The 19,739-nt window shown below is 48.4% G+C and overlaps 1 protein-coding gene across 2 annotated transcripts in view; it reads right to left on the reverse strand.

The window, feature by feature from the left end:
- The window catches only part of LOC138285093 (leucine-zipper-like transcriptional regulator 1), a 360,497-nt gene that overhangs the window by 187,014 nt on the left and 153,744 nt on the right, over positions 1-19,739 (reverse strand). For both annotated transcript variants that reach the window (XM_069224618.1, XM_069224619.1), the window contains exon 5: positions 1,045-1,091. In XM_069224618.1, the coding sequence (XP_069080719.1) occupies positions 1,045-1,091 (47 nt within the window). The remainder of the gene's footprint in view (positions 1-1,044; positions 1,092-19,739) is intronic.

The raw sequence follows: 19,739 nt of genomic DNA on the forward strand, positions 1-19,739 counted from the left end.
TCAAGAGAGAGGCAGAGGTTGCCCACCGAGTGTTGGTCGGTGTAGGGGAACTTGCAACGATGGCAGAATTAAAACAGAGTCCGATCCATGAGCCTGTGACGCAGTAGGCCCGAGAAGGCTCGAGAAGGCCCGGTCACCCGAAAGGGCATTTAATCATTCCCGACTATACAACTGGATCGAGTGTAGTTAGAAAAACGCGTTCGAAAACGATACTGACATTTAAAGGAAAGCTAGAGAAGTTTAGATAGTACCGAACAGAGATCTACCAGAGCAAGAGGGAACACATCCGAACCTGACAGCTGAAAGAAAACAATCTAAGAAAGGACTTTATGCCCCTGTGCACTATCACGAGAGGAGGAGTCACTCGATCTTGTGATTCAAAAAAGCTTCTTCGAAGAAAAACAACTTGTAACACTCTGAGCCCTTATACACCCAAGTTCAAACTTGCACATATGGATACAAATCCTAATTCAGTTGCAGACAATCTTCTTTCACAGATCTATACTGTGATACTGTAAAGTGGCAGTGTAAGGGTTTATGATACAGCAAGTTGCACCTACATGTCCATTGGCACAAATAACATGCAAACAAGTTGTCTTTGACCCCAAATGACATGTCCTGGGAGTCAGGAGATAGTAATTCCACATTCCTGCATAAACAGAAAAGCTCTATACAGCATGAAGCAGTTTTTGATTTTTTTTAATTGCAGGGTTTGTAAATTCAGTAAACACTATCAGTGCAGTGGAATTCAAGGCCCACGTCTCTTGTGAACAAATGCGGGATCTTACATGGACGAACTTATCAAAATTTGTACATATTGTTATAGCACACCGCTAATGTTTCAAGAGCAAATTGATAAATCAATCTAAAGATAGCCTCTTGGAATAAATACTTTCTTTTCTTTTAAAAAGAAGGTTACAATTATGAAACATCAGAAAAAAAAGATTTTTTTTTTCCAGGGGTTAAATTTCATCGGACGGAAAAAGTGATGCACGAGACCCATCCAGGGAGCAGAAGGGTTACAAAAGATATCCAGAACCTTACCTCACGTTCGGTGTCTTTAGTGTGGCTCTGTGTCCATCCTTCAGAATCTGAAAGCATAGTTTGCATATTATTTTCTGCTTAAGCTATTACATAATTGTTAACACATAAATGTGCTGACTAGTCTGCAACATGTGCTCCTTAGTAACATTTATACATATTAGAATATCTCTACTTATGCAGGACCAAGGACACTCAAACAAAGAGAAATACATGTCTCTAACCATAAGAGAAAAAACGCACATACAAAGTCAGTTGTTTTAGTTTTTTCTAATGTGTTAAGGCAATCAACAAATTACATTTAAAAACCCACCAGAAAAATAAAATCAAAATACACAGAGCTGCTTTGCTTTGCCAACCTATTTTTATGTTCTCCTGTTAAAACAGCAAAAATGAAAAAAATCTGTTGCCATGGTCACATCATCTTTTTAAAAGAAAAACACTGCACTGTCTCCTTAAGGTAGCAAGAATCCCCAGGATCCTAGCATGTGTTACAGTTGCAGGTGACCCCTTACACCTGTTTCTCCAATGAGGTGACAGCCCAGATTATTGGCTCTGACCTCTCCATATGTTGTTCTGTGTTCAGTATTATTTTGGGCAAAGTCGGTAATATATTCAGGTCACGGGGCAAAACAACCTTTTCACCTATTGTCATGGATGGAGAGAACAGCAGTTTAGATAACTGACCAATGTTAGGCGTAGAAGACAGAAGGCAGGCACAATGCTACTTTACAAATAACCTTCAAGGAGTGCATGTTTGTCATTTTCAAACATTTCTGATGTCTGGCAACAATTTGCTCACATATCCACAACATATGCATGTGCAATTGGCTGCTTGTTTGTTGCTTATGTATTATAAATAGCAGAATGAAGCACAGCATACCAATAAAGGGTGTAAGATGGAAGTTACCACTGTATGCCCAAATAGTGTGCAGTTCTTTAAGTCAGCTGTTTTTCAGTTGTTCATGGTTAAAGTTGCATTTGTGAATTGTAATGACCTCCATAAATGGAAACTATATAGGCTATATATATATTCAATTTGGTACAACCTAAGGAATATATCGGTGCATGCCGGATCTCCCTCGCTACCTGTCATCTAGAATATGCTGAACATGTTTGTCAGTTGCTTGACCTTTTTTTTTTCTTTTTTACAAAATATTCTATGCAATCTCCCTCACAGGGGAATATATGCCTGCCAAGAATAAAACCCAACTTTGTTCCTCTGGGTCTCCAAGGAACACCAAGGGTACCAGATATGTATTGGATTCCAAAGGGTTCTGTGTGCCCACAGGGAATAAACCTGGTACAGTGCCTTTTGGTAATTCGGAAAGCACCTGAAAGGCAAATGCTAGTTTATGTTATCTGTCTTTGGCCACAGACATCATCCCTGGACAGTACAGAAACATACCACAACCATACTTCAACAGCTACAGTACCTGAGGATCGTTTCACTGGGTGCTAGACTTGCCTCACCCCAAATGGCTGACCAGGAGGTTGCACTGAACATGACACGTCAGTTTTTTAGCATTTCATTCTTAATGGTAATTGAGTGTGGCGTACGCAGATGTGGCTTTTCCATGAGTGTTAACAGGAATCCACACACTAGACACAAGGAAATGTTTTGATAAGGAATGTTTCCATGGTCAAAGTCTCCAGTATCTTGGTCTGGTGTTGGCCACACTAAGTGATCTTACCCAAGACATTTCAGAACACTACAGAGACCGGTGTATCCATGGTGCCGTAGCCTGTGTGAATCCCAATAGGTACCCAGAATTCCCCACAAACAAAATGTATGGAGAAAAAAATCCCAATTTTCTAATTTTTCTATGACCGGAAACTCCAGAACTTCAGGCAAATGACAAAGGTCCTACCATCTAATATTCCCACACTTCTCCTGATATCAACAGTATCCAACATTTGCAGGTGTACGAATTGAGTGTGACAGAAATAGGTAAATTTTGATCAAGTGAAGATCACACGTCACAGATTTGTCCTGTTATTGTCAGTTATGTTAGTCCCAACCACACGTGAGGTCCTGCTTTTATTGGTAGATGTGTGGGAGCACCTAGTGGTGGGTGTTTAGCTGTTCCCCATAAATTCTAGAGTTCTTAGCCACAAAAATATCTGAATTGTGCAGATAATATTAGGTAGGAAAAAGTGGTGTCATCTAAGCACAATATCCAGGGGTCCACCAAGTACCAAGGGGGTCATTCTGACCCCAGCGGTCTCAGACCGCCGGGGCCAGGGTCGGCGGGAGCACCGCCGACAGACTGGCGGTGCCCCCCAGGGCATTCTGACCGCGGCGCTTTGGCCGCGGTCAGTGCAGGAAAACCGGCGGTCTCCCGCAGGTTTTCCGCTGCCCGTCAGAATCCTCCAAGGCGGCGCAGCATGCTGCGCCGCCTTGGGGATTCTGACATCCCCTACCGCCATCCTGTTCCTGGCGGTTCGCCCGCCAGGAACAGAATGGCGGTAGGGGGTGTCGCGGGGCCCCTGGGGGCCCCTGCAGTGCCCATGCCCATGGCATGGGCACTGCAGGGGCCCCCGTAAGAGGGCCCCGCAAAGTATTTCAGTGTCTGCAAAGCAGACACTGAAATACGCGACGGGTGCAACTGCACCCGTCGCACCTTCCCACTACGCCGGCTCCATTCGGAGCCGGCGTCCTCGTGGGAAGGTCGATTTGCCCTGGGCTGGCGGGCGGCCTTTTGGCGGCCGCCCGCCAGCCGAGGGCAAATCCCAAAATACCCTCAGCGGTCTTTTGACCGCGGAGCGGTATTTTGGAGGGGGAACATTGGCGGGCGGCCTCCGCCGCCCGCCAATGTTAGAATCACCCCCCAAGTGTTCAAACACGTCTGGGTTTGGTAGTCTTCCCTAAATGCATGGCAGGGCCACATGTCTATGACCCAGGAAGGAGCCAAGTGATGCTCTTTCATGACCTTTCTTGAGGACCGTTGGACAGCCAGAAACAAACCTGTTTGGAGTCCAGCTTCTTCTATGAAGTGTTTACAATTTTAATCTGACTCAGCACTCAACAGAGGCACCCTCTGAGACCCTGTTTTAAATCACCTGGATGCAAGGCAATGTTTGTCTGATGTTGAAAAGAAATACCTTAACACAATGTCCACAACCTTGTTAAACTCACACTTATGCTTTTCCCAGAGCACTCTGAGTGTACTGCCAGCTTGTCTTTTTCTCTCCAAGCAAGTTAGCAGATGAAGAGTTCACAGAGACAACAGTGTATTCAGGGTTCAATACCACAGACATTGAGCTTTCCTGAACAAGGGGCACGATCTTGTCCCACCCTGCTTTGTGACATTACTGTTGTGTCTGGAGCAACAAACCATGTTTTTAATGATCTCTATCCCCACGCCAGCTTTCACAGCATTTTTTTAAATCATAGGTAGAAAAAACATCAAAGCAAATATCACTGCTTAGAGCTTAAGAATGTTTAAATGGGAAGTCCTAAAATCTCACCAAGCGATTTGCAACTTTGCTTCTCCCAGATCAGCTCTTCGCAGAAGCAAATCTGTAGTTATCAATATTTCTATGCTCTCCTCCTTAAAAGTAATCACTTTTATAGCATACTGTCCCGTGATCCACTACCTCAGATTGTCCTGTACATTTTGTGTAAAGACAATATATCGGTTTACAACCACCTGATTCTTAGTGCCATCGATAAACATAACACTCCTGATATTGCCTCATACACAAGCTGGCAACTGGAACTAGGAGGATTCAGACAATATATATCTCCTAACCAAATTTGACTACCACATGTTAGGGAAAACCTCATCTCCAAAGTAAACACTTTTATCTCTGTCTAATGGCCACAAGAAATTATCCTTTTCACTACACCATAAAAGTTGACCTTCCCCAGTGTACTCAAATACCAAGATTCTTCAACAGGTTATTGTGATCAGCAAAGACCTTATTGATCATGTAGACTCTTTTCAGCCAATCACCTACTTAATAGTGCTTTCCGTGATACTACAATCACTCTATATCCATGTAGAACACACCGTGAGCTAATCGCAATCCAAAAACATAAGGCAGGTTAGGAGCTTAAAATATATACTCCAGCTTGAAACATAAGATGCTTTTGGGTTAACAGCCTACTTGAAATGTAAAAATAGGCAGTCCAGTTAAGTCAAAATATCTTTAGTCGGTCTAAATTTAGACCATAAAAGTACAAGAAAAACAACATTACAATCATTAATCATTTGAAAGGTGAAACAGATCATAAATGGATTATAAGAATTTGAGTCAAATATAAAAACTAAAAAAACTGTACAGACAAAGTGTGCAAAATAGTGAATAATGTAAGCTATTACAGCCATTTCCTCAATATAGCTGTGCAAAGAAGCAGGCGGCCTACCAAATACGTTAGTTCTAGTTCAATGTAAATAGGATTAGACATCTTTGAAAACACAATTTTGTCGAAAATCAACTCAGAAAAATACGTTCCAATTCCATCAACAAAGTGCAGTGTGCATTTAGTTTGGCAATGGCATGCACATATAGAAATAAAACAATCTTTACATTCAGATATCATTACCACAAGCCCTCTGTAGTTTTATGGCCGATCTAATAAAACTCACAACAGCATAACAAATTTCCAGTAAATCAGCAGATTGCAAAAGTCTCAAACCATCTTTTATTGATGAGAAATGCATTTGTTTAAAAATGGGGCAAAGAAAACGAACCGGACATACTGACTGGATTGAGGTATTATCACATGGGCAACAAGAACAAGTGGTTATTCTGGACCCAGCCACTGGCTACCAGATAAAGAATCATATTAAGCCTCAACATTGTTACATAGAAGAAAATGTGTTACTTACCTGTAACTTTAGTTCTCCAGTATTGGAATCTTTCATAGATTCACACGCTTGAATCATTTCCCGTAGTCGAGATGGGAGCCCCCGGCATACTTAATTAAGTAGTATTGACAGAGGTTCAAACCTAAAGACCCTTAAGCCTCTCAGTTTAACACTCTATCAGAGTCATTTTAAGAAAAAGGACCAAACTTCAGGGTCCACCAATCAGGCGACACCACCCTTAAGAACCTTCCTGAGAGAAGCTCCAGCACCTCAGATTTTCTAAGCACAAGTGCGTATAAGATATAAAAGGGAAAAGAGAGGTGAAGGTGAGCTTCTCAGGGGAGATGGGTGGGTCACATATGAATCTATGATGGATTCTAAAACTGGAGTACTAAAGTTACAGGTAAGTAACTAATTTTCTTACTCCAGTATTGAAACTTTCATAGATTCACATGCTTGAATTAGAGTAGTAAGCAGTAGCAATGAACCTTGTTTTACGCATCTTTCTTGTTCAATACATACATTAATCGCATGTTAAAATACACCTATACATAGATACAATTTCTACATATTATAGGCAACAGTGTAATGAGATTTTAGAATGCAAACATCTTTGCTATAGGCAATGTGCATACCTGAAATTAGGGTGGTGGGATGAAAGATGTAGCTCACCTTCACTGAAAAAGATTCCTGAGGACTGCTTGGCTCACCGCTACCTCTCCTTGAGATAATGCTTCCAAGAAGTAATGTCTAGTAAAAGTATGGCAGCTCTTCCAAGTTGCTGATCTACAAATGTCTTGAAGCAGTACACCTGCAAACAGCCCTGCTGAAGAGGAAACTAACAGTGTTGAGTGCACACGGACAGATGTTTGCAGTGGCTTGCCCGTCGGCTGATGGCAAAACTGAATTGCTGAAGAGATTCATCTAGCAATGCTTTGTTTAGAGAGCGGTTGACCCCGTCTGGGTGCACTGAAAGCCACACATGGGTTTAGTCCTGTCTAATAGAATTTAATACATCTTTTAATGTCTAAAGAGTGTAATACCTTCTCCGCCGGAGTTGTAGGATTTGGAAAGAATGTCCTGAAAACTAAGGGCTCATTCAAATGAAAATCAGAGGGGACCTTTGTAATGAAACGAGGATTAGTGCGCAAGAATATTCTATCTTTTTTAAACTGTAAAAACTGATCCAGTATGGAAAGTGCTTGTATCTCACTGACACGCCTGATGGATGTCCGAGCAAGACAGAGGGCAACCTTCCAGGAAAGGAATTTTGTAGAAGCTCTGGGGGGGTGGTGGGGGGGGGGGGGGGGGGGGCACGGGGGGGAGTGGGGGTTGGAGGTAGCCGCAGACTTGGAGACATCATGCTCTGTGAGCCGAGTCTTTAGTTGGATGAGCTGACTGTCCCCTGGAAGCAGACCTGCTGTACACCACTTGTTGTAGCTGCCTTTGGGTGTAATGTTGACGAAATTGCTGAGAGGAGGAAGGAAATAACGGATATTTGAATTGCTGGTAGCCTCCCCTATATGAAGGCATTCCACCTCTTGTGAGTCAAAAGGAAGGCTTCGGAAACTGGAGTGTACCCAAAGATCCTGCCCTGTTCGTGTCGGATTTAATAAACTGCAATGTCTCTTCAATATGCTTGCCAAACAGTACTTGACCATTAAAAGGAAGATTTAGGGGGTCATTACAACATTGGCGGTAAAAGGCACGTACCGCCGTGCAGAAGACCGCCAATACACCGCCGCGGAATTCCGCCACAGCGATTATGACCTACAGCACGGAATCCGCCGAAATTCAGACACCCACACAAGTCCGCCACAACAAAGGTCAGTGATAAACTGGCGAAAACAAAACCTCCACTGTCACGCCAACAGAAACACGCACATGCTATCACGACCCACGAGTCCATGCGGCGGTCTTTCAACCGCGGTATTCCATTGGCGGTACACACCGCTGCGCTCAAAATACACACATCTCCAAAACACCGCCACATTGGACAATTCAAAATACACGCACCTGATACACATACAAACAACACTCCCACACACCCAATACGATATAAAACACATACCCACATCACCCACAAACCCCTACGACCAAAAACTGAAGACGAAGGCGACAGACAGAGACTACAGCAATAGACAACCCCACCACACAGAGGCACACAACACCATCACCCATACAACATCCACACTCAAAACACCCCACACCACCACACATCACCACACTCATCAACACATACACCACCCCACACATCACCTACACCTCCCCATGTCACGCCAAAGACACCCCAGGCTTTCCGAGGAGGAGCTCAGGGTCATGGTGGAGGAAATCGTACGGGTAGAGCCACAGCTATTTGGAGCACAGGTGCAGCACACCTACATAGCCAGGAAGATAGAGCTATGGTGAAGAATCGTCGACAGGGTCAACGCTGTGGGACAGCTTCCAAGAAATCGGGAGGACATCAGGAAGAGGTGGAACGACCTACGGGGGAAGTTGCGTTCAGTGGTCTCCAGGCACAACTTTGCGATTCAGCGGACTGGCAGCGGACCCCCACCTCCTCCCCCACAACTAACAACATGGGAGGAGCAGGTCTTGACCATCATGCATCCAGAGGTCCTCGGAGGAGTCGGTGGAGGAATGGACACTGGTAAGTTAAATCTTAACTATCATATCCCCCACCCTACCTGCATGCTATCACACACACCCACCCTCACCCCCTCCCCTATCACTCCAACTCCTCACTAATGTACTAATAACACAAACCACACATCCCAACACCAAGCCCTGCATGACACAATTAAGCATGGACACCCATCACTAAAGCATGCTCGCTGCACATACCCATAACAACCCGCCCCAACCATCATCACACAAGCCCCCACACAGGAATGCTTCCACTGGGGTACACGCACACCCACCCATTGCACACCATGACACACACACATGCAATAATCATGCTCTTATACCCCTGCAGGACCACTACGTAATGTCACCACACATGAGGGTCCAGACATCTCCACTCCACCCACAGAAGAGGCCCACAGTGACGACAGCAGCTCTGGCCAACTGGATCCAGATGACCAGCCTGGACCATCGTGGGCCTCGGGACAGTCGGTTCCCCTTGCACAGGCACAGCCCAACACTGACCTTCCACCCTCTGGTAACACCAGCACAGCACCCACCCAGCGGGCCCATACCTCCGTCCCCAGGACAAATTAAGCATCTGTGTGTCCACCACTACAGGGAACCCAGGAAAACCCACCACCCCGACAACAACAGGGACCTGGGGGCAGTGGTAGTGGGCACACGGTCCGGAGGCACAGGAACACAGGGGAACTGGGAGGGCTGCTGTGCGACAGGGGGCGGACAGGCCAAGGGAACCCACTCTCCACGAGGCCCTCTCCTCCATCATGGGAGCATACCACCACTCCCAGGAGACGATGGCTACGGTCCTGGCCAAGTTTCAGGAGACCCAGCGCCTGCAGGACGAACAGTATTTGGGGTTCAGGGAGGAGCTCAGAACCATCAGCTCCGCCCTGGGCACCATCGTAGGGGTGCTGAAGGACATACAAAAGACCATGAGGGACACCGTGGCACTCCAGGGGGACCCTGACACGAGCCTGGACGATGAACTGCCAACCACCTCCGCCGGCGCTAGTGGACAGGACGCCCCGCGACAGGACGCCCCGCCACAGGACCACCACACCAGCACCCCACCCCCTGCAGATGGAGAACCACCCCGCAAGCGGTCCCTGAGATCCAGGAACAGGACAGAGCAAGATGGCCAGACCCCCGCCAGGAAATGAGACCACCCTGATTGTCATCCCACTGTCTCACTTTGTTACCCTGTCCAGATTGGAACTGCCCCAGCTCCACTTCCTAAACCCATATGGGCAGTGCACCTGTGAGACTAATAGACTGGACTCTGCCATGGACATTCCTCCACCATCACCATTTTGCCACCCCCTCCAATAATTGGCACTTAAATAAACACCCTTGAACCACAAAACAATCTGGAGTCAGTCTGTGATTTTGAAAATGTGTATTAGCAATGACAGTGACAAAATGCGTTTTCAAATGTAATGCCAAAATACCTATGTCACACATCACAAGTCCATGAAGGATGCAAGCAGATGACACACGTTGGTAACCACACCTGTGAAACCGTACTGGAAATGTACAACTCAGTTACCAAATACTGCTTCTAATTGACAGACAGGATAGAGGTAAAAGTGTGAAAGTGAATGTAATAGTAAAAAAATTGTTCTCACCTGTGTGTCACTGGAAATATTGCTGTATGACTGACTCCCTGTTGTCTATGTCTTCTTCCTCAGCTTCCTCCTCATCACAGTCCACAGGCTCCACAGCTGCCACAACACCGTCATCTGGACCATCCTCCTGCAGAAAAGGCACCTGGCATTGCAAAGCAAGATTGTGAAGCATCGAGCAGGCGATGATGATCTGGCACACCTTCCTTGGTGAGTGGAATAGGGAACCACCTGTCATATGGAGGCACCTGAACCTGGCCTTCAGGAGGCCGAAGGTGCGTTCGATCACCCTCCTAGTCTGCCCATGGGCCTCATTGTAGCGTTCCTCTGCCCTGGTTCTGGGGTCAATAACCATGACAGGTTGGGGTAACCAGAGTCCCCTAATAGCCACACATGGTGCCGCTGGACTGGACCCATCACATTCGGGATGCTGCTATTCCGCAGGATGTAGGCGTCATGCACAGAGCCAGGGAACATAGCATTTACCTGGGAGATGTACTGGTCTGCCAAACATACCATCTGTACATTCATTGAATGATAACTCTTCCGGTTCCTGTACACCTGTTCATTCCTGCGTGGGGGGACCAGAGCTACATGGGTGCCATCAATAGCACCTATGATGTTGGGGATATGTCCCAGGGCATAGAAGTCACCTTTAACTGTAGCCAAATCCTCCACCTGAGGGAAAACGATGTAGCTCCTCACGTGTTTCAGCAGGGCAGACAACAATCTGGACAACAAGTTGGAAAACATAAGCTGGGACATCCCTGATGCCATGGCCACTGTTGTTTGAAATTATCCACTTGCAAGGAAATGGAGCACTGATAGCACCTGCACTTCAGGGGGTATTCCTGTGGGATGGCGGATTGGTGAGATCAGGTCAGGTTCCAACTGGGTACACAGTTCCTGGATTGTGGCACGGTCAAACCTGTAGGTGATGATCAAATGTCGCTCCTCCATTGTTAACAGGTCCACCAGCGGTTGGTACACCGGAGGATTCCGCCATCTCCTCAAATGTCCCAGCTGACCGTGCCTAAGAAGGACAACAGCGACCACAGAGTCAACAAATTCTCAGGTATGTACCCACAGCTACACAGAACACGACACCAAATACAAAACTCTTCCTGTATGTGTGTTGAGTGTAGGCCTAGGTATGTGTGACGCAGTAGTAAATGAAGCCATGTGGGCCCCTGAAATGGCGGCTGCCTGACCTCTAAAGTGGGACAATGGGATGTGAGGTATCTGCGCTGGCGTTGTACACCGTCGCGGTAGGCGGTCGTAGACCGCGGCGCAATGCTGCATTGGTTAACATTGGACCCTATGGGTCTCAGGAGCCAATGATGAAGTGCGCCGGCAGTGATGATACGCACCGCCGCGGACGTCACCGCCGCGGACGTCACCGCCATTTTCTATCTGTTCAATCACTCGATACCTGATCTTCGATAGGAGAGGACCTACACTGCAAGTGCTGCTGTGACCTCGGCCTGGAAGAGACAATGGCTGCTGCGTTTGGGGAAAGGGCCCCTGCCTTCACTGCTCAGGAGTTGGAGAAGCTCGTGGATGGGGTCCTCCCCCAGTACATGCTACTCTACGGTCCTCCAGACCAACAGGTGAGTACACAGGGAGCACGTTGTATGGGCTATGCTGGGTGGAGAGGGCTGGATGTCAGTAGGAAGGGGGCAGAGTTCTGCGACCATGAAGGAGTGTGAATGCATGTGCCACATGGCAAGGGTAGGGATGGGGGCCACTCACTTCGACGGTGCAGTTGGTAATTACTTCTCTTCTTCCCCTGTACATGTCATGTAGGTCAGCGCCCACCAGAAGAAGGACATTTGGCGTGCAATCGCCAAGGACGTCCGGACCCTGGGGGTCCACCAGAGACGGGGCACCCACTGCCGTAAAAGATGGGAGGACATTCGCTGCTGGAGCAAGAAGATGGCGGAGGCTCAGCTGGGGATGGTCTCCCAACGTGGGAGGGGTGCCCGTCGCACCATGACCCCCCTGATGTTCCGGATCCTGGCGGTGGCCTACCCTGAGTTGGATGGGCGCTTGAGGGCATCACAGCAGACACAAGGGGGTGAGTACACTCTCATTCTGCAGACTTTGCACGCAGTGGAGGGGTCTGGGTGGGGGAGGAGGGCTGTGGGTTTCCCTAGGCCAGGGCGAGTTACGTAGGCTAGGCCCCTTCGTAAGGCATGGCCCTGTGGCCCTCCACCCCACCTCTGTAGAGTGGCAAGTACAGGTATACATGCCCCTGTGTCATCTATGTGGACAGATGACACTCTTAGCCATGTAGGCCATATCCCAGGAATTGCATCTGTAAAAGCCAAGAGCACGGCGTAGTGCAGGGGGCTGCTGTGTCTGTATTGTCCGTTAACGGTAGCGGTAAGCCATGCACTCAACCTGTCTTTCTTCTGTCGTTCCCTCCCCCTTTTTGTGCTCTCCCTGTTCTTTTGTGCATCAGCATCATCAGGCGGAGGTACAGTGGCACCGGAGCACGAGGGAGCTGCATCCCACAAGGCCATGGAGGGCCACACCATAGACTCTGAATACACCAGTGGGACGGAGGGCGAAGGGAGCTTCACGTCGGTCACCGGATCAGCAAACAGCGACACAGACTTGTCCGCCAATGGGAGCTCCCTTGTGGTGGCGGCACCATCTGTGCCCCCCACTTCTACAGGTACAGCCACCACCCCCCCTACCAGCACCGCCCTCCCAGCAGCCCCTCAGCCTTCGCTCCGTGCCCGCTCACCCAGGAGGGTGGGCTTCACCTTCTCCCCAGGCACCTCAGCCCCTGTCACCACTGCTGCCCTCAGTGAGGAGGCCATTGACCTCCTCAGGTCACTCACTGGTGGGCAGTCTACCATTGTGAATGCCATCCAGGGTGTAGAAAGGGAGTTGCAACACACTAATGCATTCCTGGAGGGCATTCATTCTGGTCAGGCTGCCCATCATCGAACCCTGCAATCTCTGGCCTCAGCACTGATGGCAGCCATTGTCCCTGTGTCTAGCCTCCCCCCTCCAACTTCCTCCACCCAGACCCAATCCCCTGTACCCCAGCCTATCCCAACCACACCATCAGACAAGCATGCACACACCTCAACACACAAAAGTAGCTCAGGCAAACATAGGCACCACACATCCCACAGGCACTCACACAAGCATCACCCACATACAGACACAGCAACATCCACTGCCTCCTCTGTGTCCCCCTCCTCGTCGTCTCCCTCCTCCCTCCCAGTGTCGTCTACACTCTCACCTGCATGCACTACATCTACAGGCACTAGGACTCGCACCAGAACACCCAGCACCACACCCCGCTCACCTGCACTCACCACCCCCACTACCATTTACACGTCCCCTGTGTCCACTCCCAGTGTGTCTGTGACGCCCCCTCCCAAAGTACACAAACGCGGGCACCCACACACCCAACATCCATCCACCTCACGACAGCCTCCAGTACCTGCACCTGCACCCAAATCACCTAAAGTTACACCTCCTACAACCACCTCCTCTTCCTCCACTCCCAGACCCCCTCCAGCTAACCATCCCAGTGTTCATCAGAAACTCTTCCTCAGCAACGTTGACCTCTTTCCCACCACCCCCACCCCTCCAATTCATAGGTCCCGTAGTAGCACCTCAGCCAAAAAAAGTCCAGTACCAGTGGTGCGTGTTAAAGGTGTGTGGAGTGCACCGGCCACCAGGGCAGCCAGTGTGACACAGAGCCAAAGCACTGCCAGTCCACCCCCTGTAAAGCACCTTAAGTTGGAAAGTGCCCGACGGGAGAGGGTGAAGACTCCTGCCGGCAAAACAGCTCACAAGGGTCCCGGGGGGAGTGCCGAGTCAGCTGTGACTCCTCCCAAGGTGGTCAAGGGGCAGAAGAAGTCTCCAAAGTCTGGTAAGAGCAGCACGGCGGAGAAGGCCGCCATCCTCTCCGCCGGCCGGGACGCCACCGCCAGCACTGTCGTCACTGGTCCGTAGACCACCGCCAGAGTCAGTGCCCTGGAGGGCAACAGTATCGTCACTGGTCTGGAGACCACCGCTAGAGTCAGTGCCTTGGAGGTCAGCAGTATCGTCACTGGTCCGGAGACCACCGCCAGCGTCAGTGACCTGGAGGGCCCCGGCAGCCACAGCCCCGCTGGGCACTGAGGGGCCGTCATGCCACACACCGCTGCACAGGTCAGAGACAGCAAAGGCAAGCACTGCTGAACAGGGCAAAGACCGCCATGGTGAAGACCGATGAACAGGGCAAAGCACCGCTGAACAGGGCAAAGACCGCCATGGCAAAGCACCGCTGAACAGGTCAGAGACAGCAAAGGCAAGCACCGCTGAACAGGCCAAAGACAGCAAAGGCAAGCACCGCTGAACAGGGCAAAGACCGCCATGGTGAAGACCGCTGAACAGGGCAAAGCACCTCTGAACAGGGCAAAGACCGCCATGGCAAAGCACCGCTGAACAGGTCAGAGACAGCAAAGGCAAGCACCACTGAACAGGGCAAAGACCGCCATGGTGAAGACCGTTGAACAGAGCAAAGACTGCCAAATCAAGCATCGTTAGCCCATGTGCAGCTGGGACAGTGACGGAACTGGGACCGTCACGGGGAGTGTGATGCACTCTGGGCACCATTCCCCCTCCAGAACCAGTGGAGACCTGCATCCACTCCGTCTGTCCTGCACAGGATGAAGCACTCTGGGCACCAGTCCCCCTCCAGAACCAGTGGAGACCTGCATCCACTCCGTCTGTCCTGCACAGGATGAAGCACTCTGGGCACCAGTCCCCCTCCAGAACCAGTGGAGACCTGAATCCACTCCGTCTGTCCTGCACAGGATGAAGCACTCTGGGCACCAGTCCCCCTCCAGAACCAGTGGAGACCTGCATCCACTACCTCTGTCCTTCACAGGATTAAGCACTCTGGGCACCAGTCCCCCTCCAAAACCAGTGCAGACTGTTATCCACTTGAGAGACTGTGGCTTTGCACTCCCCAGGATAAAGCAGTGGGCAACCCACCCACTTGAGAGACTGTGGCTTTGCACTCCCCAGGATAAAGCAGTGGGCAAACCACCCACTGGAGTGACTTGAGAGACTGTGGCTTTGCACTCCCCAGGATGGTACAGTGGGCAAACCACCCACTTGAGAGACTTGAGACACTATGGCTTTGCACTCCCCAGGATAAAGCAGTGAGCAACCCACCCACTGTAGAGACTTGAAAGACTGTAGCTTTGCACTCCCCAGGATACATCAATGGGCACGGAGCCCCGTTGTGGATCTGGTGTGGTGCTGTAATCCGGCTGAGTTGCACCCCCCTTCCCTTCCCCCTGAGGTGCCTGTTGTATTTCTATCTGATGCCCCTGCAGTGTTCTCTCAGTTTGTGGACAGGTATCTAGTGTGGGTCTCGCCCATGCATTGTGGTCCCAGTGGTCCACCGACATTGATATGTGCATACCTGCAGTACTAATCGTGATGTATGATTTTCGAATGTTTATATATATATGTATATATTTGGTTACTGTATTTGATACATTACAATGTTTGAACTGATTTCCTTTTGTCTTTGCATTCTTCTGGGGGGAGGAGGGGGTTGTTGGTTGTTACTGTGCTGTTTGGAAATGCATTGGTGTGTGTGTTGTAGTGAGTGAGGGTCGGGGTGGGGGTGTTGCGTGTGTGTCCCCCTGACTTTTGCCTCCCCCTCCCCTATGTCGTAGGTGCAGTACTCACCGTTGTCTTCGGTGCCTACGTTGCTGGTGTTCATAGAGGAGCAGGAAGACAAGCGCAGGGAGTATTTGTAGTTCCGGCTCCATGGTGGCCTCCTTCCTCGTGGAGTGTGTTGAGGTGAGCGTTTTCCCATTGTAAGAGCTGTTTCTGCCGTGTTTTTATCCACGGTGAATCTGCCCCGGAAAAGGTGGCGGATTGGCAGGTTGTGATACTGTGGGCGGTACATTGTCTTCCGCCTGTCTGTTGGCGGTGACCGCCGCGCTGCTTGCCTGTACCGCCATGGCGGTCGGAGTGTTAAAGTGGCTGTCTATGTTGGCGGTTTCCGCCACGGTCATAATTCCCTTTTTTTGTCCGCTGGCCTGTTTGCGGTATTACTGCAGCTTTAACACCGTCCGCCAGGGTTGTAATGACCCCCTTAGTATCTTATTCTGCACTTCCGGACGGAATGATGTGGCCTTTAGCCAACCTTGCCTTCGTAGGACAGCTGAACCTGCAAGTTGACAAAACACAGTAGTGGCTATGTCCAGTGCATCTGTTCTATTATCTATTATCTCCACCGATGTGCGATCTCCCTCATGCAATGTCTTTTTAGCTTCTGATTTAATGTCCTCCGGCAACTGATCGAGATATGATAAGACACTTATGGGCTGACATCTCGCCATATCTAGCTAACACTGCTAGGGAATTAGCCGCTCTTATAGTGAGACTAGACATTGATGAAAATCTCTTACCCTCATTGCCAAGAGGTGCGGAAATTGGAGCAGAGGGATTTTTGGATCTTCTCTGGGCTGCTTGTGTTACCACCGAATCTGGATGGGGGTGACCAGTCAAGCATGCTGGGGCATCTTCCGGTGCTTTGTACTTCTTATTCAAGCGAGGAAGTACTGCTGTGACTGTAGCAGGGTTTTGCATAACCTTCAAACTCTCCTCCCACATGTAACTGACCAGTGGTATGTAGCGTACTGACTTCTGAAATGGTTCTTTAAAATAATATAAAAAAACAATCAGTTTGGCTGGATGGCATTGGAAGTGCAAAACGCTTAGCTGCTCTTACCAAACGTTTATGGAATCCTCCTATGTCATCTGGAGGTGAATCTACTTTTGCATGAGGAGAAGGAGGAGCTGGAATAATATACTCATCCCACTCTGACTGGTTGTCAAGGAGCTCACCTTCCTCTTGTTCTCCCTCCGATATGTCTGTGTCATGTGGTATGGTCATATCCGGTGTGGCCACATTCACCAGTGGTAGAGTGGTTGGCCTCTTACGTGGGGTGGCTACTCTTGGAACAGGTAAAAAAGGAGGTTGCGGTTGCACCTGTTTTGAAGGAGGAAAGCGTCTACTGTAGTCGGCTAGCATTGCTCGGTCAGATAATAATGAGCTTGGCATATACACATCCTTCTGATAGGGCAGATCACTTGCACAGTACTGTGGATCATAAGTTTCACCATACTCCTCATCATCCTGATACTCTACGTTCAACTGTGAGGGGCTGTGTGCTGTCCCAAATGGACCCTCATCATCCTAGACATCACCACCCTCCAAAAGATGTACTGGAGTTAGAGGGGTTATCTTACTAGGAGAAGTATGCTCTGGAGTAATTCTTGCTGTTTCCTGACTTCTGATGATTTTTTCCCTCGTCGGAGTCATAGACGCCTTCGTCGACGGTGTAGTCAGAGCAGTTGTCGAAGTTGTCCGCATGGAAATCTTAACCGCTGGCGGCTTCGAGGTGGAAGCTACCATTGACGGGGTCGCTGACGAAGACGACCACGAGGAGACCATGGTCACTGCCATAGACGATGACGACGTGTAGGTCTTCGTCGACTATAATGTCGTCGACTGAGGAAGACTCGTCATCGACGATGTCGTCCGCGCGGCCTTCGACTGTATTAGTGTAGAAACCATGGTCGACGGTGAAATGGCACTCATCGCTACCATCGTCGATGAGGCTGTGGTCGACGGTATAGTTTTGGCCAATGGCATGTCAACCACAGGAGCAGAGAAAGGCCTTTTAAAAGGTTCAGCAGACTTAGATAGAGGCACAGAAGATGAAATTCTAGGCCTTTCGGAACTGCTGACATGGCCTCTTTCTCCTTTTGTGGAGAACTCGTGAGGTGATGAAGAAGGGCTGAGGCCTTTGAAAGACCCTGAGGTCATCTTTTTGTGGGCCTTTCTTGACTGCTCTGAGGAATGAAATCTAGGTCTCTTAGATGACTTTCTGGAAAATGTGGAGGAATCGCCACTGTCTGAATCAAAGACTGGGTTGTCTCTAGATTTTAGTTTCTACAGCCATATTAATAATCTGCTTTCTCTATCCTTCAGGGTCTTAGAAGAGAAGGTGCGACAAACCTTGCAGTCCTTGGCAGAGTAGTCTGGGTAAAAGAAATATATGCAGTCCTGATGAGGGTCTTCAGAGTGTACTCTCTTTTTCCCACAGGTCTTGCAGGATCTGAACAAACCCTTCTTTTCCTTGCCAGATATGGTGTAGGCCTTATCCACAATCAGTCAGAACATGTTTTGAAGAGTATAACCTTGACGTTATGCCAAAAGATGTGAAGAATAGAGCAGAGCTCTGAGGAGACTCCCTAGCATGACTTGTGGTAGAAAATCTGAGGTGCTGGAGCTTCTCTGAGGAAGGTTCTAAAGGGTGGTGTTGCCGGATTGGTGGACCCTGAAGTTTGGTCATTTTTCTTAAAATGACTCTGATAGAGTGTTAAACTGAGATGCCTAAGGGCCTTTAGGTTTCAACCTATGTTAATACTACTTAATTAAATATGCCGGGGACTCCTATCTTGACGACGGGGAATGATTCAAGCATGTGAATCTATGAAAGTTCCAATACTGGAGTAACCTATGCTGAGGATTCGTTAGCCATAGCAAGTATGTTTTCGTTCTTGAAATGTTCTCAAGCTGCATAAAGTTAATCACGGAAACCATGTCAAGAGCCATTATGATGCGTTCTCCCTCCCTATGTGACAGAAACCGTTTTTTTAACACATTCTTTGGTTTGGGGGGCAAATCTCTCCAGGAAGGTCAAAAAGGGTATTCAGGCCAAGCCAACCAAGGCTTGCCAACTGTCCAATTTTAAGCAATCTACTAAAACTAAACAGGAAAATGCACAACCTTTGGTGTGGCCCAAATTTTAATCCATAATAACGAGGGGGCAAACTCACATGGTTCTCAATATAGTCTACTCTTGATTCAAGATGAAGAATCAGACTGGCTGCACTTTGAGGTATAGTAGGCATCTAATGAATGTATCATTCGGCAACAGCTGTGATCATGCACAGAAGAAGTTATCTGTTATAGAGACAGCATGCTGAATTGCTCTTTCTCGGTATACTTGTTTACCGGTTACAAATCTTAAACAGGTCTCAATTGAGACTTATGTAACAGAAATTTTTTTAAGTAAATCTCAGCAATGATAATTTTTCAAGTTTCACCTCCTTTTCTGAAGATGAACGTCATTTCAATTGGAAAGCACAGTTGGATACAACACTGCTGTGTTAGAGGAACATGAGGTGCTTTTTTTGGACCTGTGTAAGCATTCTAAATAATGCTCAGTACCCAAACAATCTCCTGCAAAGGATGGAGAAAATCAGAAATTATTTTCACTGGATATCTAAACATTAATAGGGGAATGAAATATGTATTGGCATTGTTAAGGCTTGCCAGGAACCCTCCAAATAACTGCATATTGTGAAGCAGCTCCTCTCCAAGCAACTGCACTAGTGGAAGCTCCTTTGCTGCTGCTGATAAGTGTTATCTGAAAGGACTGTTTTTTTGTTCTGCTATGTGTATGTAAATTTGCAACACTTCATTTCTTCAGACGTACATGCTCAAGAGTCTTTTAATTGGTTTTGCTTCCAAAGCAATACTTTCCATGGATTAAAGAATTCT

The sequence above is a fragment of the Pleurodeles waltl genome, chromosome 3_1 (assembly GCF_031143425.1).
Source record: "Pleurodeles waltl isolate 20211129_DDA chromosome 3_1, aPleWal1.hap1.20221129, whole genome shotgun sequence".
Classification (NCBI taxonomy): Eukaryota; Metazoa; Chordata; class Amphibia; order Caudata; family Salamandridae; genus Pleurodeles; species Pleurodeles waltl.